At 50.5% G+C, this 20,490-nt stretch overlaps 9 protein-coding genes across 9 annotated transcripts; 3 read left to right on the top strand and 6 right to left on the bottom strand.

The window, feature by feature from the left end:
* Nucleotides 1-1,019: 1,019 nt before the first annotated feature.
* Nucleotides 1,020-2,538, top strand: BDW47DRAFT_129065 (epoxide hydrolase; the record flags this gene model as incomplete). The annotated part of the gene is made up of 4 exons (XM_024816939.1): nucleotides 1,020-1,341; nucleotides 1,458-1,585; nucleotides 1,659-1,731; nucleotides 1,799-2,538. The coding sequence occupies 4 exons, from the start codon at nucleotides 1,020-1,022 to the stop codon at nucleotides 2,536-2,538; spliced, it is 1,263 nt and encodes a 420-aa protein (XP_024668446.1).
* A 44-nt stretch (nucleotides 2,539-2,582) lies between these two features.
* Nucleotides 2,583-3,578, bottom strand: pup3 (proteasome core particle subunit beta 3). Its single transcript, XM_024814138.1, has 4 exons — nucleotides 3,425-3,578; nucleotides 3,347-3,365; nucleotides 2,831-3,285; nucleotides 2,583-2,775 (listed from the first exon to the last, which is right to left on the bottom strand). Exons 1-4 carry the CDS (start codon nucleotides 3,425-3,427, stop codon nucleotides 2,632-2,634), a joined length of 621 nt encoding a protein of 206 aa, XP_024668445.1. The 5' UTR covers nucleotides 3,428-3,578; the 3' UTR covers nucleotides 2,583-2,631.
* Nucleotides 3,579-3,716: 138 nt separating this feature from the next.
* Nucleotides 3,717-5,584, top strand: BDW47DRAFT_78039 (putative UBX domain protein). Its single transcript, XM_024819838.1, has 2 exons — nucleotides 3,717-4,022; nucleotides 4,096-5,584. Exons 1-2 carry the CDS (start codon nucleotides 3,886-3,888, stop codon nucleotides 5,477-5,479), a joined length of 1,521 nt encoding a protein of 506 aa, XP_024668444.1. The 5' UTR covers nucleotides 3,717-3,885; the 3' UTR covers nucleotides 5,480-5,584.
* Nucleotides 5,585-6,049: 465 nt separating this feature from the next.
* On the bottom strand, nucleotides 6,050-7,157 carry BDW47DRAFT_78028 (60S ribosomal protein eL36). Its single transcript, XM_024819837.1, has 3 exons — nucleotides 7,026-7,157; nucleotides 6,426-6,611; nucleotides 6,050-6,278 (listed from the first exon to the last, which is right to left on the bottom strand). The coding sequence occupies exons 1-3, from the start codon at nucleotides 7,071-7,073 to the stop codon at nucleotides 6,195-6,197; spliced, it is 318 nt and encodes a 105-aa protein (XP_024668443.1). The 5' UTR covers nucleotides 7,074-7,157; the 3' UTR covers nucleotides 6,050-6,194.
* A 286-nt stretch (nucleotides 7,158-7,443) lies between these two features.
* Nucleotides 7,444-9,176, bottom strand: BDW47DRAFT_78025 (uncharacterized protein). Its single transcript, XM_024819836.1, has 2 exons — nucleotides 8,791-9,176; nucleotides 7,444-8,705 (listed from the first exon to the last, which is right to left on the bottom strand). The coding sequence occupies exons 1-2, from the start codon at nucleotides 8,978-8,980 to the stop codon at nucleotides 7,648-7,650; spliced, it is 1,248 nt and encodes a 415-aa protein (XP_024668442.1). The 5' UTR covers nucleotides 8,981-9,176; the 3' UTR covers nucleotides 7,444-7,647.
* A 241-nt stretch (nucleotides 9,177-9,417) lies between these two features.
* On the top strand, nucleotides 9,418-12,016 carry BDW47DRAFT_78023 (uncharacterized protein). Its single transcript, XM_024819835.1, has one exon. The coding sequence runs from the start codon at nucleotides 9,541-9,543 to the stop codon at nucleotides 11,755-11,757; it is 2,217 nt and encodes a 738-aa protein (XP_024668441.1). The 5' UTR covers nucleotides 9,418-9,540; the 3' UTR covers nucleotides 11,758-12,016.
* Nucleotides 12,017-12,110: 94 nt separating this feature from the next.
* Nucleotides 12,111-13,898, bottom strand: BDW47DRAFT_112270 (putative tetrahydrofolylpolyglutamate synthase). The gene is made up of 5 exons (XM_024814137.1): nucleotides 13,865-13,898; nucleotides 13,660-13,812; nucleotides 12,708-13,603; nucleotides 12,501-12,655; nucleotides 12,111-12,443 (listed from the first exon to the last, which is right to left on the bottom strand). Exons 1-5 carry the CDS (start codon nucleotides 13,880-13,882, stop codon nucleotides 12,214-12,216), a joined length of 1,452 nt encoding a protein of 483 aa, XP_024668440.1. The 5' UTR covers nucleotides 13,883-13,898; the 3' UTR covers nucleotides 12,111-12,213.
* Nucleotides 13,899-14,287: 389 nt separating this feature from the next.
* On the bottom strand, nucleotides 14,288-15,787 carry BDW47DRAFT_120380 (uncharacterized protein; the record flags this gene model as incomplete). Its single annotated transcript, XM_024815479.1, has 4 exons — nucleotides 14,288-14,852; nucleotides 14,913-15,298; nucleotides 15,352-15,434; nucleotides 15,595-15,787. 4 exons carry the CDS (start codon nucleotides 15,785-15,787, stop codon nucleotides 14,288-14,290), a joined length of 1,227 nt encoding a protein of 408 aa, XP_024668439.1.
* An 850-nt stretch (nucleotides 15,788-16,637) lies between these two features.
* On the bottom strand, nucleotides 16,638-20,303 carry BDW47DRAFT_112268 (MDM20/NAA25 family protein). Its single transcript, XM_024814136.1, has 8 exons — nucleotides 20,018-20,303; nucleotides 19,657-19,932; nucleotides 19,396-19,572; nucleotides 18,918-19,258; nucleotides 18,582-18,864; nucleotides 17,769-18,531; nucleotides 17,586-17,698; nucleotides 16,638-17,527 (listed from the first exon to the last, which is right to left on the bottom strand). Exons 1-8 carry the CDS (start codon nucleotides 20,150-20,152, stop codon nucleotides 16,784-16,786), a joined length of 2,832 nt encoding a protein of 943 aa, XP_024668438.1. The 5' UTR covers nucleotides 20,153-20,303; the 3' UTR covers nucleotides 16,638-16,783.
* Nucleotides 20,304-20,490: the final 187 nt, after the last annotated feature.

Genomic DNA, 20,490 nt, shown 5'->3' with positions numbered 1-20,490 from the left:
TGGGGGAATCACAGGGCATGGCGTTCCAACTGTACGGGGTCAGCGGAGGGAATAATGGTATAATTAGAGGGATAAAAGGGAGGTGGAGGAACAGATGAGATGAGACGTACAATCGAATCCGTGGAGAATTTGGAGTGGAGAGATGAGCCCCCAGTCCAGCCACCGGAATCGGGTTGGACTGTACCGGAGGGGATTTTATTATGAGGGGAGGATAGGAGGGGGGAAGGAGGGAGGGAGAGAGGAAGAAGGAGGGAGGGAGAGAGGAAGAAGAGGGGATAAAAGGGAGAGGGGAGGATGGGAAGAGAATGAGGTGAGAGGAGGGGAGGTGAGAGAGGTGAGAGGTGAGAGGTGAGAAGTGAGAAGTGAGGATGAAGATAGACGAGGTCAGAGTGAAAGAACAGAGAGGAGAGAATGAGAGGGGAAGAAAGAGCCTGAGGAAGAAATCCTTCGATTGGTCCGTTCCATCGCCCGGTCTAGACGCGGGGTGCAGTGGACCAATCAGGGGGTGAGATTGGCTGAGTCAGATGTGGCATTACTTTCACGAGCGTGGCATTATTTATACTACTTTATACAATATACAAGAACAGATATTCGAAGTATTGATTTAATCAAATATTAATATATGATATAATAGTTAAGTTTATATTAATATCAATATCTATTGGTGCAATTTGTCTCACGTCCAGAAGAGTCATTGCCCTTGTGGTCGTCAATAGAGAGATATCCATATACCTATAGTATCCTTTCATACACAGTCCGACGGTGTTATATATTTTCAGTATAAGAAGAAAAGCATTCCCCATTGTGTACTCTATATTATTTATCGGATATTACCATTATGATCAATATTATTATTATAGTCATTCAATCCCAGGAAAAAACCAGATCAACCATCCAAGATCGTCGTCCCTTTCCCCTCCCCACCCCCCAAGCCGAGGTTATGGATCGTCAACATAGAAACATATAAACCAGACCAAGACAGCACCAGACACCTCCCCACCCACCTACCTTGATCAATCATGGAGTCCATTCAACCCTTCCAAATCAACGTCCCAGACGATGACCTCAACCGTCTCCACCAGAAACTCGACACCGCAACCTTCCCGGACGAGCTCGACGTCGCCGGCTGGGACTTAGGCATCCCCCTTGAGCAGATCAAACGACTGACAACCTACTGGCGAACGGGCTTCAACTGGCGCCGACAGGAGAAAGAGCTCAATGACCGATTGACTCAAGTGCTCGTCCCTGTTACCGTTGCGGGTTTCGGACAGTTGCAGATCCATTGTGTTCATCATGCGAGTCCGAATCCGAATGCTGTTCCATTGTTGTTTCTTCATGGATGTATGTTCTTTCATTCTCTTCTATATCTGCGGACATCGTCGACATTGGTGTATCTCTCGATGGCCTATGCTTAGACCCAGTGAATTGAATATAGAGGTAGAAAATAACATCCGCAGGGCCCGGCAGCTTCCTCGAGGCTACTAAGCTCCTCCCATACTTGAGCAACGATGCCGATAACGCCCCGGCTTTCAGCGTTGTTGTTCCCTCTTTGCCTAATTTTGGCTTTTCTTCTGGGGTGAAAAAGGTTCGTCTACATTCTTTAGATATATATATATCTATCTATCTTCACTGTGGCGTTAGATACTAACATCCCCCAGAAAGGATTCGGTCTAGCCCAGTACGCCGAGTGCATGCACGCCGTCATGTCCACCCTCGGTTACCAAGAATACTGTCCGTCTCATCCCCTCCACAGAACCATCTACTTAAAGAAAGAAAAAAAAAACTAATGGAAGAAAAGCCATCCAAGGCGGCGACTGGGGTAGCTTAATCGCCCGCACAATGGCCACCCACTACCCAACGCACGTCAAAGCCGTACATCTCAACTTCCTCCCCGTCTCCCCCCCTCTCCCCTGGCGCAACCCTCTCATCTTCCTCCAATCCCTCCTCACCATCCCCTTCTCCGCCTCCAGCAAGGCCCACCTAGCCACCACCCGCCGCTACCTCGACCAGGGCAACGCCTACCTCCGCCAGCAGGAGACGCGCCCCCAGACGCTGGGCTACGCCCTGCAGGATAGTCCCGTTGCGCTGTTGGCGTGGGTTGCGGATAAACTGCATGACTGGTCAGATGGGTATCCTTGGACGGACGACGAGATCTTGACGTGGGTGAGTATTTACTGGTTTTCGACGGCGGGCCCGGCTGCTTCGGTGAGGATTTACTATGAGGCTGCGCGGAAGGGTGATGGTGATGATGGGACCTCTGTGACGAACGCCACTCCTGGGGTTACTACGTACGATGTGCTGGGTATGACGGCGCCGGCGGGGGTGCGGTTTGCGGTGGCGCAGTTTCGGGAGGAGTTGATCAAGGTTCCTTTGTTTTGGGCGCAGATGATCGGTGATGTTGTTCGGGAGAATGAGTTTGACTGTGGTGGGCATTTTGCGGCTTGGGAGGTTCCGGAGTTGCTGGCGCGGGATTTGAAGGGGTTTTTGGGGAAGGGGGGCCAGGCGTATGCGGTTGTTACGGGGAGGGATGGCTATTAGGATTGACCGTTCATGGTCATGTAGTGTGGGATGTAAGTAGAATGTGGAAGATGAAGAGACATTCAATTAGAAAAAAGTACCGGACATTACGCTCTAATCCTGTCGTCCCTTGAGTAGCCGCTGGGTCACCTTGTCCTTCTCTATGATGTACACGTGGGCGCCCCAACCCGAGAGGGCATCTCGGTCCACGGCACTGAGGAGGGCCTGCGAGATGGTCTCGAAGAGATCGTCCGCCGACTGTTTGAAACAATACCGTCAGTGATAACCCGCCAAGTAGAGTGTGAAGACATACCAAACCAGGCTCCCATAAACCCTCGCATGTACCAAACAACTGATCACTAGCTGTCCCGCTGACGATGAAGTCCTTGGCGAAATCAATACACCCGATGCTATCGAACCCGCAGATGAAGGGTTTCCCCGAGGTCGAGTTGATACCGGCGATGACCGGGCTCACGAAGAACGGACCGAACCGCTTCTCGTACAGCGACGAGCTGACCAGGTTGGCCAGCGTTTGGGGCGCGATGTTGCGTTCCTCCCGGAGGCGGTACATGTTGACCTTGTAGCGGAAGAGATCGGACACGGTCGACACGTCGGTGGCCAGACCGGTCAGGCCAAGGAAGGTGGATGGGCCGTAGTTGAAGATCTTGGGGAAGTTGTTCGAGACGGTCAGGGACTGCATGCCTAGACGGAGATCACAGGCGATTGCGACACAGTCCTTGCCGACCATGGCGACACAGGCGCCGCCATCTGGGGAGGACATCAGTCAGTGTATGGAAGAGGGAGATCGGAGAAGGAGGAGAGGGCATACTGATGTCGAAAGGGGAGCTCTAGAGAATGGTCGGTCAGCTTGATGGATGATGGTTCAGGAAGGGCGAGAGCAACGTACCATGATTCTTTGTGTCGTGAACGAGTCCCCAAATGAGAATCAACCAAAGTAAACCTAAGCAGATTTCCCTAATAAGGAAGAAAAGAAAAGAAGAAAGAATTGGGGGAGATGGGGCGATGGGGGAGAAGACGGAGGATGATGGGGTGGGAGGAGAGGAAGCGGATGAAGCTCTCGCTGTGTCTGTTCTCTCTCTCAATGTGGAGCGACTCAGCTTGCGGCCGATGACGCTGCCTTGGCTGCCTGAGCCTCTTCCTCCACCACAACATCCAACAACTTCATATTCAACATCATCCTCATCCCTCTCTTTCTGGCTTATCTACAGCTGACTACGCGTTGGATCGGTTCAATTCTATCGCCCATCATCCAAAAGCATAACTCTGAATATTACCCAGGAGAATAACGCTGAAAAGAAATCTACACTATATCAACCTCCAGAGCCCCGCCCGACAGAACGAGCCACCATGAGCTCCCATGTCGTCGTTCTCGACTCGACGGCGCGAAGAGCGACCATAAAAACCACTCCGGGCAAACATCTGACCGATATTCTACAAGAAGCCTGCACCAAGCTGGAGGTAGATGCCAGCCAACATGGGTTGAAGTACAACACCCCTCCCAAGAGTGAGAATGAGAGAGAGAGGGCCCATGAATCCAAACTAACAGGTTGTTATAAGATACAAAGGAAAACAGCTTGATCTCTCCCTCGCCCTTCGTCTGTCCGGTCTCACCTCCGGCGCCAAATTAGAGCTGGTTCAACTCTCCCGATCGCCCTCCGTTGTCACCGTCGCACTGCAGCTCCCCGAGTCAGAGGTACGAGGAGCGCCCAGTGGTCGTATCCTAGACAAGTTCCCGAGTACAACAACGATCTGGTTGATTCTCCGCAAATTCGAGGCCGGCGTGGCAGGCAGTACGGTGACCCGGAACCTGACCGGGCGAGGAATCCCCGTGGCAGGCGGCGGCGGCGCTGGACGATTATTCTACGAAACCCCGGTCGTTCAGGCGCTGGGGCGCGAACTCTCCTCCTTTACAGATTTGCAGAAGACCCTGGCACAGCTCGGATTCAACAGCGGGAATGTGTTGCTGCGGTTAAGTTTCCGACGGACGGAGGAGCCGCTGGAGGAGGCCATGGTCAAGATCCAAGAATTTTTCAAAGCGTCGGGCGAGGAAGACCTCTCCATCAACGAGAGCGCCTCACCTGCCACTCAACAACCGCAGACGGGCAGTGAACACGATCAGACTGAAACACAGCCCGCAATCACAGAATCTGATACGCACACGACCCCCTCCGAGCCGCCCGTCCCGTCATCCTCTGCCGCCGTCGAACCCACCGAACCTCCCTCCGCTGCCACAGGTCGACCAGTGACAGTGTTCTCCCCCCCAACCAACACCACCCCGCAGTCCGCGCAAACGAACTATAACGACTCCGACTACATCCCATCCGTCGACCATGCACAGGCCCACCAGCGCCGCCTCAACGCCTCCTCCCGCAACCAACGACTACCCACAGACGCAGAGATGGCCGCCCAAGCTGCAGCGGAGGAAGAGCGACGAGCAGGCGTCAAAGAAGTCGACGTAAAAGTGCGACTACCAGACCAGAGCCAAGTAGTCGCCAAATTCAGCCAATCAGACACAGGCAAGACGCTCTACGACTTCGTCCGGAGCTGTCTCGCTGCGCCCTTCGCCGCAGAGAGCTTCGTCCTCACGCAATCCACTGTGGGCCCGCCCGCGAAAGCCACCAAGAAGTTACAGAGCGCCCTGCCTGACTCCGACAAGAGTCTTCTCATCAAGAACGTGGGCCTCGCCGGCCGCGTCCTGATCAACTTCTCCTGGCATGAGTCGGCGTCGTCGACGGCCCGCCAGGCGAAGAAGGATCTCTTGAAACCGGAGCTGCGTACCCAGGCCCAGGACCTCAAGGTCGAACAGCCTGCCGAGATGATGGATACCTCTGAGGATACACCCGCTCCCCAGTCTGCATCTGACCGTCAAGAGGGAGGAGGAAAGCCAGCTCGCAAACCGGGTAGTTTACCGAAATGGTTGAAACTGCCTGGCAAGAAATAAGGCGGGTGAGAGACAGTTATGTCGTGACTGAGGTGGAAACGTTGGACTGTATGTACCTTCCTATCTCCAAGCAAACCTCTTGGGTCTACGGAAATTAGATTAGCCATGACAAGGGTTACGACGATCACATTTAGTCTTCCCAAGTATGTATAGTTATACCGAGGCAATTACGGGATCAAACTAAGACGATATCGGGCTGCACTACTGAGTTTAGGCGTGGCAAGAGAGAGAAAATCGTGGTATAGCGTCGAATCCCAAGACCTTTTCGATTATTTTTCCTCGTTCCTTCTCTTTGAAGGCTCCTTTCGTAGCCAGTGGCACGCTTAAATGGATACCTCTTCGTGAAGGGGCAACCAGCCAATTCCCACCAGCTGAGGGAAAAGCTAGGGAGAAAAAAAAGAACAGAAGAAAACGACCAAATGCCATTCCATCCTCGTCAATATTTCTTCTATGGGATATAGAACAAAGACAAGAACGACACTACTTCAACCCCACCCCTCAGGTCCAACAACACACGCAACATACAAGCATGCGCCGCCATTTCAGTAGCCGGTCCGATCCCGGTTCCATCGACCCATACCACCCAAAATTCTCATTTTTTGTGTTTCGTTATCTCGTGGGCCCAAAAGGGAGGGTTTTTAGGAAGAAAAAACTTTAAAACGGAAACGGAAACGGTATCGCGGTGTGGTTTTTTCAGAGGACTCGTGCGAGTAGCTTAGTGGCCACCGACACGGCGGGCCTCGGCGATGACGCGCTGCATGTCCTCGACCTTGGCCTTACCGCGGCCGAAAGTACCGAGCTGGAGAGAGTATGTTAGTTGTGTGTAGACAAGGTGGGAGGGCGAGTTGATCGGGCAATTTGCTTGACTTGGGTTGGGTGGATATCATCGAAGAAGACTCCCCAACCAGTCGAGCAAATGCCAGAACCCCATGGCAGGAAGACGTACTCTCTTCTTCGCGAGCTTACGGGCGCGCTTGTCCTGAGTGTTTCTCAGGAGTTCGATGATGCGGCGCTCATAAGGGGCAAGACCGACAACCTCGCGGGCAACCTCACGGACAAAGGCAGTGCGGCGGGACGACTGGCCCTTGGTGCGGCTGACGCGGGTCTTGGGGGTGTTGAGGGGGGTGGTTTTCTGCAGATGGTCAGTATTGCGACATGCGAATTTCAAGACACTGTTTTTGGTAGAGTTGGGTGGAACGAGGCGGTGTCGAACGGATGATCCAGTGTCGAGTGGTCAAAGATGCAATTCGGTGTCCCATAGTGCTGTTGTTTCCCACGTCCATTGGTGTACTGTCTTTTTTCGTCCTTCTTCAGGCTTTTTCCCATCTCTTCCTGTGTCTTGGAAAATCCCGATAGGATCTCCCAATCCGGCCCTGCTCCAAAACGACCGACAAGATCTTCCCTGTGTACGTCCACAGCACACGCAATTCATCCGACTCGACTCGATTCGACCACTGTTGCATCCGACCGACCATCCGACTCATTCCACCTCCAACTCAAGCACACCGTGCCAAAAAAGACAGGAATAAAAAAAGGAAGAACGTACGTGACCCTTGTTCAGGCCCACCGAGATTCCGGAGCGTTCTTGCGCCATCACGACGGTTGTGAGGACTGCGACTGAGGGGTTGGCGACGACGGAGTTGCTAAAGGGAAAAGGCGAGTCGAGTCGAAGTCAAAGTCGAACGGAGTTGGATGGATCGGTGCGCACTCCGCTCCGCCACGCCCTGTGGTTGGTCACCCGTAGCGAGGCTTAGGGCTTAGGGCTGCCTTGTTGGGGACTAGTGCGGGTGCCTCCCGGGTCAGGCATTAACTTAATTTACTGCCTGAGGTGTCGATCTCATGCCCTAAATGATGGAACACTCCGTAGTCCGCGGTGACTGAGTTATTGGGGCATCTGGTCTTCCTAGTCAGGTAATACCTGACTGGCTAATACTTCTTGATGATTGTTATTTACTTAGTTGGATCTTCGTTGACGTAGTAAGAACCTGTCGGAAATACCCCGATATAATACATAGTTCTGCTGAAATAGGACCAATGAATTGAGTCCACATTGAGACACAGGTTTGCATCGCGTAGTATTAGGCTGACCCTTTTCACCCTGAGATAGGAGCCATAGTGCTACAAAGCATATACCTAACACGTTTGTTCCGCCTTGCACACTTGCCAACTCACGAGCCTTTCGCTTCTTGACTGGTCTCATGGCCAGCCCCTAGGCTGTTGCTGAGCTTGGCCTTCTCCCTAGCAGCTTCGGCTCGCACCGCAATCTCATTCCAAAGCTCCTCTTCCTGAGGGCGTAATTTTCCTGGGAAAAACACCCCGAGCATACTCCTCCCCACACCGTGGTATTGTGCTTCGACCTCGAAAAGCGTCTCCATGACCTTTGGCCGGCAAATGACTGTTTCAAAACTCAGCGATATACCGAATTGCTCGGGAGCTCGAGAAACGCCGGCAGCAAGGATGTTTTGGAGCATTCCAATGCCCCCGACGGCTAACAGATACCAGGTATCCTGTTTCAAAGCGGAGGCAGCGATAAGAAGGAATATCCAAAGGATAGTTAGCAGTATAACAGAAACTCTGGTTACCTTTGTGGTCAGCGTATCCGTTGTAGCGGGACTTGTGGCCAAAGCTTCAAGATCAAGACCGCGTTCCTCCCCGAAGATGACAATTGCATGCTGACTACCATTGCCTTTGGTCAAAATCACCGAATTCCGTTTTCCAGAACGACACGCCCATTTTTCTTGCTTCCACTGGCCCAGAGAACCCATGACAAGCGACAGCAAGATCCCAACCGCTGTGATCACCATAATTCCCCAATTTCCATGTATACCACATGGGATAGCTGCAATACCAAGCTGGACGACACCAGTCATCAGTCCAAAGTAATAGGTTACATCTCTGCCGGGATGTCCGGGAAGGGCTGGGCCAGAGTTGTAGAATGATACACAGAGACCGGTCTGTGTAGGTCGAGGGGGGTCTGGGTCTCCAGGGGACTTCCCACGTTTTGCCTTGTTCCACTTTTCAAGGATTACTTCGTCCAGCTGGTGGCGAGTATCATCATGCATCCAAGATCCATAATCTCGAACCATCCGGCCAATGATCCAGCTGTGATTATCCCGCACATATCCTGTTTGGCCATTGATAACCATGCAGGGACAATCCGGAGCGGGCATGAGTTTGTTTTCCCCAAAGACAGACACAACAGCGCTGACGGAATAAGCAACCCATCCTGAAGAGATAGGTCATTAGTCAGAAGAACGAAAATCAAAGGTCTTCCTAGGTAACTGAACAAGGAGAGATGACTTGGAACGAACCAAAAGAGAACGCGACAGGCGTCACCCGTGACCCCGAAAGTTGGGCCAATGCCCGAGCCACAACGTCACCCCCGAGAATTAGCAACACAGAAAAGACATCGGCAGGATTATGCCACTGATCAAAGAATTCGGCCGAGGTCCTGCCAGGGTTCCAGGTGCGAGCGAGTAAAGAGGGAAGCATGGGAGGCATATCAGGAGCAGAGAACAGGCAAGACGTAAAGTTGTGACATATGGTAAAAGATATAGATCAGAACATGGTTACAGTCTGTGAACAGCTCTCAGAGGTGGCTGCAGGGTCAAGGCATTGATTAATTCCGAGATTTTGACATATAATCTTTCCAGAATGATCCCTCAAGCTATGCCTTTGGTTCCTATCTTGTGGCAGGGTCTTTGATGTTAGCTCTCCTTGGGATTCTAGCAGGATGAGTATCACCTAGCCTTGTCTAGACTACCCTTCTTCACCATGCCTGTTTGGGTTACTTACGTGACATGGCCACTCTTTGGCGCTTAGGGTTCGTAGCTGATTGGGCCACGCTTTAACTGCGCCTCTATTCTACTCCAGTGATCCGTGAGGCTTTGCTTCTTTGCGTGCCCAGCCTCATGGAAGTAGGTTGAATCAGTCGCCCCCAGCGCCCTTTTATCAACAACATATCACGGACCATCAATCAGATATACCATCTACTCTTTCCTTTTCGATTGGTATAGCAGCCAACTACGTTATTTGTACAACCTTGTTGTTAGACTTTGACTATGGATCATTGCAGCAAAGATTTGTGTTCGGAATGCTTGAGAATGGTCAATGACGGAGCCATCTGGCACGATTCTTCGAGGGTAAAGAAGCAGCCAAACTCAACACGTCTGAGCGAGCGAAACTTTCGAGATGTTGTCGAGAAATCCGCTACTTGCCGCCTCTGTCGCCTTGCTCTGGCCGCCCTTTCCAGTAGACGTCGCAGGAAGACAATCTCGGATGTTCTTGAGCCTGACACTACTATATACTATGCTCGCATAACCTACGCGAGATTTGGCAGAGAAGATTCTGTCTCAGCTGACACCATACCTCAATCTACGTCTCATGATCAGGACCCCGGGGTTGCAGGATTTCGCTACACATATCGCCTTCGCGTGTCGGCAAATTACCAATACAATTTTAAGCCTTCGCATGACTTTGAATTCGTTCGAGACCTTCAAAGCCGACCATGTGATGGCAGCTTCAGTGTTCCATATCCTGATATTGAAGGAGAGATCATGTTGCTTTGCGAACAAGGTGATGACGACCGATTCTTTAATGGAAGACGGATGGATACATGCTTTGATTTCAATCTGGCCAAGAGATGGATCCATGACTGTGTTACCAAACATGAACCCATTGAACAAGGTGGAGCTCTCCCAGAGCAGAGAAGTCCCAACAGAGTCATCGACGTATGTTCAAGGAGACTTATATGGGCCCCTCAGGGATGCTTGTATGCTGCGCTGAGCTACAGCTGGGGTCCACCGGAAATCTCACAGGTCCGACTGAATAAATATACTGAAAAATTTCTTGAAGAGCCTCAGGGACTGAACGAAGTCCCAAAAACGATACATGATGCCTTCTTGGTTTGTGAAAAATTGGACATTAAGTACCTATGGGTGGATGTATTCTGCCGTCATCAAGGGGAAGAAGGCAAATCCCTGGCAGAAAAGATCGAAAATATATCCAATATTTTTGCCTCTGCCTACCTGACCATTGTTGGTGGAGGATTTGATTCGCATTGTGGCTTGTTCCATGTGGACCATCCCAGCCCACGCCAGTCTACAGAGCAAATTGGGGATCTTCACCTGGCCGTTTCACAGCCTCCCTTCGATGAGGCAATGCGTGATTCTCCTTGGAGCCAACGTTTATGGCCATTTGATGAAAACAACAGATCAAAGCGCCTCCTTTATTTTTTTGATCGTCAAGTGTTATTCACTTGCAAGTGCCAGGGTGAACGTCCTTCATTTTACTGTGAAGACATGTATCTGGAGTCAACCGGCATCAAAGTTACTCTTCCGTATATTAACGATCTTTGGACCAAACATGATATAGAAGATTTTAATGGTTATGTGAACCATGTCATGGAGTATGTGGGTCGTCAAGTTACAAAACCAGAGGACCGAAAACGTGCCTTTAAAGGCTCAAAAATCAAGCTGGAGACTGGTCTTGGAAAGGTGTACATCCATGATCTCCCTGTAAAGTACTTTGCTCGGGCATTGTGCTTTGAACTACACCCTAGGGTATACCTCCCTACAGAACATGGGTCACCAAGCTGGTCCTGGCAAGGCTGGCAAATCCCCAGCAACGACTTTTATTATGACTCTGCAGGAGGTATGGATTTCCACATTTCCATATTCTATCGCGCAGAGAAGCAGCCAGGAGCAGGTCAATTTCAGTTTGTTCCTATTAAGGACTACGACTTCGATGACTTCTCCTCGAACGATTTGCAATTGGCTAAACTTTATGATGACATCCAAGGAGGGGAGTTTTTCAATGTGGTCCGTGAAGTTCTAAAATCTAAATATGAGGGGTCAGAGGGCCCCAATCTGAGAGCGCACGCTGCTTTTGGCATGAAATGCGTGAGAGGTTTTCCTGCCTCGGAAATCCTTGATACACTGTCCGCCGAAGAGAATAGACAACTTATAGCATTCTTCACGGTGACAACTGATCTGTGCTTTACTTCCATGAATACTGACGGGGAATTTAAGGCAATAATGCGCCCAGGAAGAGAAAATGTTAAGCTTGGCCAAGGATGGCTCAATACAGGAGCAAGATATGGAGCAGGCCGTTTCAAGTGTATATTCATCGGTGAATCAGATGGAAATGGTCTTTTTTTCTTGGCAGTGAAGGAAGTCAAAGAAAACGTTTACAGCCGTGTGGGTTCATGCGCAGTGCTGGGAAAAGATAAGCCAAAGCTTAGAGATACAGTGAAGCTTGAAATGATATACTTGATCTGATAGTGTAGTTGGACATCCTCCACTACCATCAATCATTCAGTTCCATTACCCCTTCAATACTTTTGCTTGTGTCAGGGCGGCGTTGTGCTTAGCCCATTGTGGGAGTCAGCCTGGAGGCCGCTTCAAACGCGACGGAAATGAACAAAGTCCATGAAGCTCTGTGGCCTTTGCGCCGTCACCCCGAGGTACTCCGTATGTATGATGGTTGGCTTTTGACCTGTTGCTCCCCACGGCAGGTATAAGTATCACAAGATCAGGTTACTTTATGATTATGAGCCTCAGAGGACCAAAGGGTTTCAGTAAAGAAAACCATATAAAATACAGCACTACATGTAGTCTGCCGCTATTAAATGCACCGATGCGAGAGTCGAGCTAACATAGAGCCATTTAACAGGTATAGCTTGGCCGTCTAGTATAATAGTCCCGGATTCACAATCCTAGATGGTATCTCTTTCCCTAGACTTGCGGCCGCAAAATATTGAGAGCACCGCCAACGAGATGCAAGCTTCCAGTCACAAAGACTTGTGCGCCGCCCTTTTCAGAGCCTACCCTTTCAGCAGCTTTGATGGCGCCTTCAATGCTTGGCTCGACGGAAACAGTAGCCTCGGCGTCCATTTCCTTCCACAGAGAAGTATAGATTGCACAAAGGTCTGGATATGGTGTCTCGGGGGTCTTGAGCGTTTTATCTGTAATTTAATGAGCGAGGTTGATCGCGGGAATCAATTGATATAGTCAGAACAAACCTATTCTTGTGGTACCATCCTGTCTTTCTTGATATGTCGTGAATATGACATACGCTGGCTTCGCATTGTTTGCAAATAAAGCGCGTGCCAGACATTCCATAAGGGTGACTCCGTCTCGATTCTCTGAGAAATGACTGAAGATAAGGACAATAGGTCTTCGTTTTGAGTTATTAGCTAGTTGACGGCATGGGTCTTATAAAAACTTACTTTTCCGTCCTTGATACACCCAGGCAGTTCGAAAACCATGCTGCAGCTTGTTCCAGACTCAAAGGGTTATGCGCACCATCCAAAAACCATTGGGTTTTCCCGTGATCTATGATTTCGAATCGCCCGATCCAAGAGAAATTCTTTATACCCCTTGATATGTCACTAGTGTCCAATGTGTGACCAGGTGCTTTCAGCTGCAAAAAGGTCCTAGCTAACTGCAAAGCCAGAGAACAGTTTAGTCGTTGTACTGGGGCACTCAATGCTTTTTCGTCAGCGGGCAGCGAATCATCAACCGGGACAAAGCTTAAGCTGGTCTTCTTCTCAGCAGCACGACTTGATATCACTTCAGCACAACCATCATCCTGGAGAACTGAGAAAGCAGGTGACCCGGGCTTGAATATTCCAGCTTTATGCCAGGCGATGTTCTCAATCGTGGGTCCAAGTTGGTCAATATGGTCCATTCCAAGGGATGTAATCGCAGTCACCACAGGCTTCTGAATCACGTTCGTCACGTCATACTCTCCACCGTGATGCGTTTCGAATACTGCCGCCTCGACATTTTCCCGAATAAACGTATGGAACGCCAACAAGGCAAGGAACTGCAAATACCGCGGCTGTCTCGTGTTCTCGGCGGCTTTCCCTGGTTCGGTCTGCAACAGACGCTCCCATACTTCGTAGAAGTATCGTGTAAACAGCTCCTCCGTGATGGGACTACCGTCAATCTGGATCCTTTCTCGGATGCACTGCAGATCAGGCGAGGTATATAATCCGATTTTCTTCGGAAACCCCGTCCTGAGTCCATGCTCGCGGAGAAAAGAGCGGGTGAAAGCGCATGTGCTTCCTTTCCCTTTGGTGCCGGCGACATGGACAATGTTCAAGTTATTCACATCAGAGTCCTGGTTTAGGTGAGCAAGAGGATTTTACTACATAGCAAGACTTGAAAGCTTCATACCGAGTGTCCTAAGGCTTGTAGCCATTCCCTCATGCCGACCAAACTCGGCACGCCTCTTACATTTTGATTAATACTAGGAGTCGGAGCATCCAATAGAGCGGGAACTTTCGGTCGAGCCTTTCTTCTTCGCGAGTCTAGGAGTCTGAGGGCGTTCTGTATGTATTCAGTCAGCCGGCAGGACTTCTAATGCAAATGGATAATTTACCTCGTAGCTACGTTTCATTATGGAAGGCTGCCAAGATATGCCGGGGGAATGTGGAGTTGTTGAAGTTCTATCATTGAACTCCGCGGGGTCTTGGCTGATTGGTAGGCCGCTGCTCTCAGGTCACATGACTTATAAAGCATGGGTTGATATATGATAGTTACGGAGTAAAGAATAACTACATTACTTTAATTTTATTTGTTATCTTAATATTTAGATTAATTCACTGGATAATAATCAATTGTATTATATAGACAGCTGTGTCGGCAGCATAGGTCCTTTCCGTCGTCACCTTACAGTTACCCCACAGGCCCATACTCGATGCATAGGATTTCCAATTAACCTACTGGATGAACGCACCAAGGCTTGAACCATTCCAGGAATGACATGTCTAACACTGATTATAATATGTACACTAAGCAGCTCTTATCGACCTGGTCCCGACTCCACATCTACCTCGACGATCTTCAGAATCCCCTCTTGATTGCCTTCACGTCTTCTCTTCGCCGGTGCCCCCTCGGCTCGGGCCTCACTCATGGTATAGCTATTCCCCTGGAAGATACACGGATGGTCCGAGTTGCCACCGCGCTCAAGGTCTCCCATTTCCCAGCTTCTTTGGGGGGTTGCCTCAGCAACCTTCACCGGCGGGGAAGGCCCCAACGGAGGGGTGTTATGGATGGTTGTCTCCATGGCACTGCTGGGACTACGGTTGCCGCAAATAGGGACAGAGACGGGGACTTGTGCTCCACGGGTGAGCCTTTGGAGGAGGATAGACATGGTGGGTAGGCAGCTGGCGATGATCCCGGATGTGACCTCCGCGGACCTGCACAGATAGGTTAGCCCAACCGATATTGAAGCGAGAAGAAGAAAGAGGAGAAGATAGAGAAGGTCGTACGTCCACAGGAACCCTGGAAACCAATCGTGGGTCCAGTCATTGGTGGTCTCATTCCGTATACTAACTTCCAGACGTATGATACTGCAAACGCATGCACTATTACAACTAATTAGAACCGGTAGATCAAGAGGGCAGGAATTTCAAAGGGAATCTTACAAAATCCCTACAGCAAATGCGACAGCCGTGCTTATCATATTCTGGAAAAGGCTCGACTGCAGTCGCCGTATGTAGAAAACAGGCAGAAGGAGGATAGACAAATTCGAGATCATGTTGATGGTTGACGTCGCTATCATCTGTAGCTTGACGTTGACGCAGTGCCCCGGTGTATCTTTACGCCAGATCTTCGATCTCGGCGTGCATTCAAAGATCTTCACCAGAGTCAGTGCTAGGTAGAAGGCGAAGTTCAGCCAGATGGTAAGCTGGATGAAAACCAGGGTCTTGCGCTTGACTAATGGCGCGAATACCCGGCGGTACAGTAGCAGGATGGACAATTTGGTGATGAATATGAGCGGGCCATATACAATTTGCGACACATTTGCTAGCTATATCTATTTAGTATGCGGTAAGAATTGTCAAAATCCGATGTGGTGCTCACTTTGAAAAACATGGGTAGATCGGGTGCAGCTACTTTCTGTTGATGTATCCCATTGCCATACTTGTCGGCTTCGAGGGTAATGACTGTATAGCCGAGGAGTCCCAGCTATATCATCAACTGATGAGACGATGTACCTTAACTAAGAAATGGTGCAAATACAAGCATACATACCCAGGCTAAAAAGCAAGTGTCTGTGCCGGGGTCAGCACGATGATCTTCAACCAAGCGCCTAGGCCCACATACAGTCTTCCCACCCCGGAGTTCTGGTGAACATAAATTTGGTGTAAATCCGCATCCAGACGCAGAAGGTGCTGATGGCCAGGCATACAGCCTGGGTGACGATATCCCACTGACGCGGAGCATTTTGATAGCCGTAGATCAAACTCGACTCGGGAGACCCAACGTCAGCCCGGCTGGCGAGAACAGGGGCGTTCATGGAACAGACTAGTGTTGGAGGTCCATGGGCACGGGGTTAAATGGGAATCTGACAAGAGAAAACGATTCAACGGCTGTATTAGCAGCATGAAACACTTAGATCTGAGAATCTCAGCCTTAGGGCTCAGTAGCGGAGAAACCCCCAAGGGAAACCATTGATTATCATGCCCCTGGAAGACAGTGTGAAATACCTCAGCTCCAGGCAGCAGTCTAAAGAGATCGACAATGCAGATTTGGTCTCAATATAGACCATTGAATGTCACCAAGTAATGACACACAAGCGGAGTGGCGGCAAGAACTTTCTCGATCTCAAACCCAGAAGCAAGGGAGGTCCACCCTTCTCAGGAGGATCTCCAGGGTCTCCACGCGAAGAAGCACCCATCAAAAACATGGACTGCATCGAAGCTTCGTCTCTTTGTTCGGTCTCGTGTCTCCCTTGTCGAGGAAGTGAGCGAGGAGCAAGGAGCTCGGGACTGCATGGACATTGTAACCCTGCCAATACCACCCGAGCCTACGGGTTTGTCTCATGAATGGTGATCAAACGATGATCAGCGCCATCAGCCAATCAATTGGAAGGCCACTTTGAAGACAGGGCAAGGGGATGAAGGGATGAGCCCGCCCTTGCAGCCGCCGATTGGCATTCCAGACCTCAACCTCGTGCGAACATGAGAGATATTCATCAACCTTGCCTTGGACAACGTGTCAGAAGGTACGTTCTATTGTCAAGGGTTAGCAGATTTGGGAATCGGAAAAAAGGGCATAGAGGAGTCAGAGAAGTAGCTTGTTGGTGGTTGATGGTGGGAAGATCTATAGATGAAGAGAGGAATGGAAAGAAACGATTTGGCGGAGAATTTTCCATGCCAACTGGCATATCTAAGTCTTTTGGATTGCTGTGCTAGTGTTCCTGTGGCATGATAGACATGCCTAATGATCTCAAGTATTCATGTGCTGATGCATGCGCTAAATATCATAAACTTATTGATATCCGATTCTGTATTCACAGCGCCACCTTCAACAACCCATCCAAGCCTTCCTCCCAGCTTTCCAATAGATCCCCACAGAAGATCTCCAACGCCGCCGTGTCAAGCGTCTTGTTCAGCGCAGCCTGGAGCGGCTGACTGTCTGGGCTGCTGCTGGGGCCGGTCGTAATCAAGTCGACGAGGGATCCGAGAAGACCAGACTGAGATTTCAGCACACGGGCGTTCGACCGGATGCCCTCGTGGACTTGGCGCACCGAATTCTCCAGGCGTTGCATCTGGTCTTTTGGCACCTTGGGCGCCTTGGAGCCTTTCCTCAGCGCAACAGTGCAAACCGCCGAAATGGCCTTGAGCAATTCGAGGGCGACGAAACTATAGTGGAAGTAGTTCCACGATGGAGCCGAGGGAGTGCCGGACTCGAGAGTGATGGCCGTCCTCGAAAGGACCGGGGAGATTTTGTTGTCGTCCATTGCAAGCTCCTTGACTTGAGCATTCAGCCATTCCTCCACCTCAGCCAGGGCACTTTCCACATGAGCAGAGCTGACGGACTTCGACCCTGCAATATACGAAGTCACCTTCAGAAGATTCAGGCTGACCTTGGCACCTTCAATCTCTGGAGTGGTCATCTCAGACGTGGCGTCTCCCCCAATCAGTTCATCAAGACTGGGCACGTCGATCTCGGGCGACACTGGCTTCTGCGCAGCCAGAGATCGGAGAAGACCAAACAGCTGGTCAATCGCCCTGCTGGACTTGACCCATCGTTCCTGGAATTCATTGTCTTAGCTGCAGCTCCATATTCGTGCGTGAAAGAGGGAGACCTACCTTGGGCAGAGGTCCCAGTCGTACTCGCTCCTCAAGAGTGGACTGGCCTGGCGCCTCGCAGTTCATGAAAGCGTCAAAGGCTCGCTCATCAACCAAATGGGACGCGTCTCGTGCTGCAGGATAAAAAAGCAAGTGAGCACAAATTCCAATATTCTGCTTGCACAAGCGGTGGGCATGACTGACCTAAATCGTCATATTTGCCAGTCGGATCTCCACCGACCAACCGTTGCATACGCCTCACGTCCAGGGCGTACATCCGGCGACAGATGCTCTGCTTCAGGCGTTTTTGAAGTGCGATGGTGCCTTCAACGTTCACATAGCTGCCGTAGTCAAGTCCATTCGAGCGGTTCCTGGACGAGGTGACGTCCGCGGTCCGATAGAAATAGAGGGCCTGATTGAAGGCAGACTGAGGGTTGAAATCCTTATACTCTGCCCCCTCAATAGGGGGTGCCGAGTGTGGATGAATCGTCGCGAGTCGAGTAAAGAGATTGTGGGCCACGGTTTCAAACTGGACTTGTTTGACCGAAAGCTTGCTAAAGGTCTTCAAGGCAAGAGATCCAGCCCCCAGGCGAAGATAGATCCGCACAAGAAGCAGTAATGCGTGATAATTGTGCGGCGAATCGGCAAGCAGGCGGTCCAAAATCGCCGCGGCACGAATAAGAATGGTATCTGGGACCTGCTCTTTGTTGCCCGGGATCCACGCCCCGCTAAAGCGAACCAGGCCCATGGCAGCTAGGAGACACAAATCGTCGGTGGGTTGACTCTCAATGGTTGTCTGGCCATCGCTGGGGGCTGGGCGTTCGTATGAGCCGTAGTTCTCCAAGCAGCGCGAGACGAAATCTTCGACCTTTTCTTTCGTTGCATTACTCTCGTCCGCTGAAAGCTGGAAGCAATACTCGAGTTTGAGGGCATTGATTGTAGCAACATTGTTGGTCGCCGCATTTTGCTGAAGGACGTTAGCTCTGATCGGAGAAAGATAGGATTCTCTGAGCTTACCGCACTCGCATTCTTCTGCGCCGTAGATGATGCATGTGCTACAAACTGCGATACATAATCTTTGTCCAACGCGGAAAGATACGTGACTAGATCACCGAAGCAATAAAGCTTGTTCTTGTTGTTGTCAAAATATGTCTGGCAAGCCGATAGCAGATCCTCGGGCTTCAAGTTCCCGGACGTGAACTCGGAATGAGTGAAATCGAGACGAGCCAGCTGGGCATTACGTGATTTAGGTTCCGATTGGATAAATTCATCAAGAAATTTCTGCGTCTCTGCAGTGGTCCTACAATATGGGTCAGCTTCTTCGTGGCCACCACTTTCAGTTTAGCAACGAACTCTTTTGTGTTGATGTTCCGTGCTGCAGCAATGAGGATCTGCCAGACTGCCCAGTCGTCACGTTCCTGAAGGGCTTTGCGCTCAGATTCGTTGGTGGGAATAGCAAGCAGGCTTCTTGTATAGGCCAGAGCCTCGGTCCACATCTGCGCCTTTTCCAGGTTGAAAAGCTTCGTGCCTACAAAAGACCACTCGTTCTGAACGACCCGCGAGTCGAGGCCCAGGTTCTCGCTGTCCAGGATTTTTACGACCTCGCCGTAGCATCCTTGGTGCTCAAAAATCTTGACTAACAGCAAGAGTTCCTCCGGAGTTTGGATAGCTCTGGGAGGACTGAGCAGTTCTTTCTGTACACGAAAAGTCATTATTATGATCACATCCAGTCAAATTGTTGTCGAAATGGGTGATCAAGAGAAAGATGGAGATAAAGGTGATGTGCAAATTTGCAGAGACGGGGAAGTATCAGTGAGCAAAAGACACATACCGGATCGGCAGGGACGCTGTCGGCAGCTTTAGAAACCATGCGATAAGCCAACGTTCCGAAAAGCTTGCGGTCCATCTCCGAGCTTGCTGCGTCCGTGGCAACCAGATAACTGAGGAAGATCGCCCAGATATGATATTTCCTGTTCTTCGGGAAGTTGTTCTGGAGGGTCATGGCCGCCTGTCATTGTTGTAATGCAGCCCGGTTAGCTCTGGGAGAAGCCAATGTTAACTAGAAGAGGCCAGAAAGCGGCAATATGCAGACCTTTTGCGCAGATTTCCAGTCATCATTTTCAAAGGAGAGGTTGAACCATCTCATTTGTAAGTCCAGGTCCTTGGGCTTCGCCTTGGACGCCTTCTCCCAGAGAGCCTTCACGGTATCCGGCTGGTCACCCATCAACTGCAGCGTCTCGTTTAGGATGTCAAGAGTGTCGAGGTCGGTGGCTGGGGGCTCGGCCTTGCACAGGTTAAGGGTCTCCGTGACACCACGCTGGTGATGAGCTTCGTCGGCATGGCGAAAGAGGATATGCGCTTTCCAGACCTAGAAGATCATATCAAGAACCAATGTCAGAAATCCAGATCTACCTTCGCCTGCAAGTTTTAAGTCTAGGCAATATGGGACGTACATTGAGGAATCTTGTATTTTCTCCCTTTTTCACGCGCTTTTCAATCAGCTGCAGGGCCTGCTTTAGGTTTTGCCCATCAATGGCATCCTGGATCTGTTTGTTGCGCCGGTGAAACACGGCGTCACTGGTGGACATGGCGGGGAAGAGGGGACCGCAATCCCAGTTGAATGACACGGGGCACGGTTCTTGGGAACTGGTCCAATTTTACTATAAACAAAGTCTGCGTTTAGCACACTGCACAGCAAAGTACGACCCACTGCGGATGAGGATAGAGTTGATCTGACCAAAGAACGAGACCAGGAGGGGAGGGAAAGTTGGATCGATCATTGTTCGCTGCACTGGGGATTTTGTTCCGCGGAGAGTACAGAAACGGAAGGCGGTGAGGAAACCCCGCTGATGTCAGTCAGGCACATATAGTTAGTCCTTGATAGCAGAGATCGGTCGTAGCAAACTTTGGAGATATTTGGACGAAT

This window comes from Aspergillus candidus (assembly GCF_002847045.1).
Source record: "Aspergillus candidus strain CBS 102.13 unplaced genomic scaffold BDW47scaffold_63, whole genome shotgun sequence".
Classification (NCBI taxonomy): Eukaryota; Fungi; Ascomycota; class Eurotiomycetes; order Eurotiales; family Aspergillaceae; genus Aspergillus; species Aspergillus candidus.
Note: the sequence above shows the minus strand (reverse complement) of the source record. Positions and strands in the feature narration are given on the sequence as shown.

Coding starts and splice junctions, on each gene's coding strand:
- pup3 (XM_024814138.1), bottom strand. Junction 2,776..2,830: donor GTTTATGGGAGCCTGGTTTG/GTATGTCTTCAC, acceptor TGTTTCAAACAG/TCGGCGGACGATCTCTTCGA.
- BDW47DRAFT_112268 (XM_024814136.1), bottom strand. CDS start 20,152: ATGTCCACCAGTGACGCCGTGTTTCACCGGCGCAACAAACAGATCCAG. Junction 19,933..20,017: donor AAAATACAAGATTCCTCAAT/GTACGTCCCATA, acceptor ATGATCTTCTAG/GTCTGGAAAGCGCATATCCT. Junction 18,532..18,581: donor CGCAGAAGAATGCGAGTGCG/GTAAGCTCAGAG, acceptor AACGTCCTTCAG/CAAAATGCGGCGACCAACAA.
- BDW47DRAFT_78023 (XM_024819835.1), top strand. CDS start 9,541: ATGGATCATTGCAGCAAAGATTTGTGTTCGGAATGCTTGAGAATGGTC.
- BDW47DRAFT_78028 (XM_024819837.1), bottom strand. CDS start 7,073: ATGGCGCAAGAACGCTCCGGAATCTCGGTGGGCCTGAACAAGGGTCAC. Junction 6,612..7,025: donor TGGGCCTGAACAAGGGTCAC/GTACGTTCTTCC, acceptor GACCATCTGCAG/AAAACCACCCCCCTCAACAC. Junction 6,279..6,425: donor GTAAGCTCGCGAAGAAGAGA/GTACGTCTTCCT, acceptor TACTCTCTCCAG/CTCGGTACTTTCGGCCGCGG.
- BDW47DRAFT_78025 (XM_024819836.1), bottom strand. CDS start 8,980: ATGCCTCCCATGCTTCCCTCTTTACTCGCTCGCACCTGGAACCCTGGC. Junction 8,706..8,790: donor GCCTGTCGCGTTCTCTTTTG/GTTCGTTCCAAG, acceptor CTATCTCTTCAG/GATGGGTTGCTTATTCCGTC.
- BDW47DRAFT_112270 (XM_024814137.1), bottom strand. Junction 13,604..13,659: donor TACAAGCCTTAGGACACTCG/GTATGAAGCTTT, acceptor CACCTAAACCAG/GACTCTGATGTGAATAACTT. Junction 12,444..12,500: donor GGATGGTACCACAAGAATAG/GTTTGTTCTGAC, acceptor ATTAAATTACAG/ATAAAACGCTCAAGACCCCC.
- BDW47DRAFT_78039 (XM_024819838.1), top strand. CDS start 3,886: ATGAGCTCCCATGTCGTCGTTCTCGACTCGACGGCGCGAAGAGCGACC. Junction 4,023..4,095: donor GCCAGCCAACATGGGTTGAA/GTACAACACCCC, acceptor GGTTGTTATAAG/ATACAAAGGAAAACAGCTTG.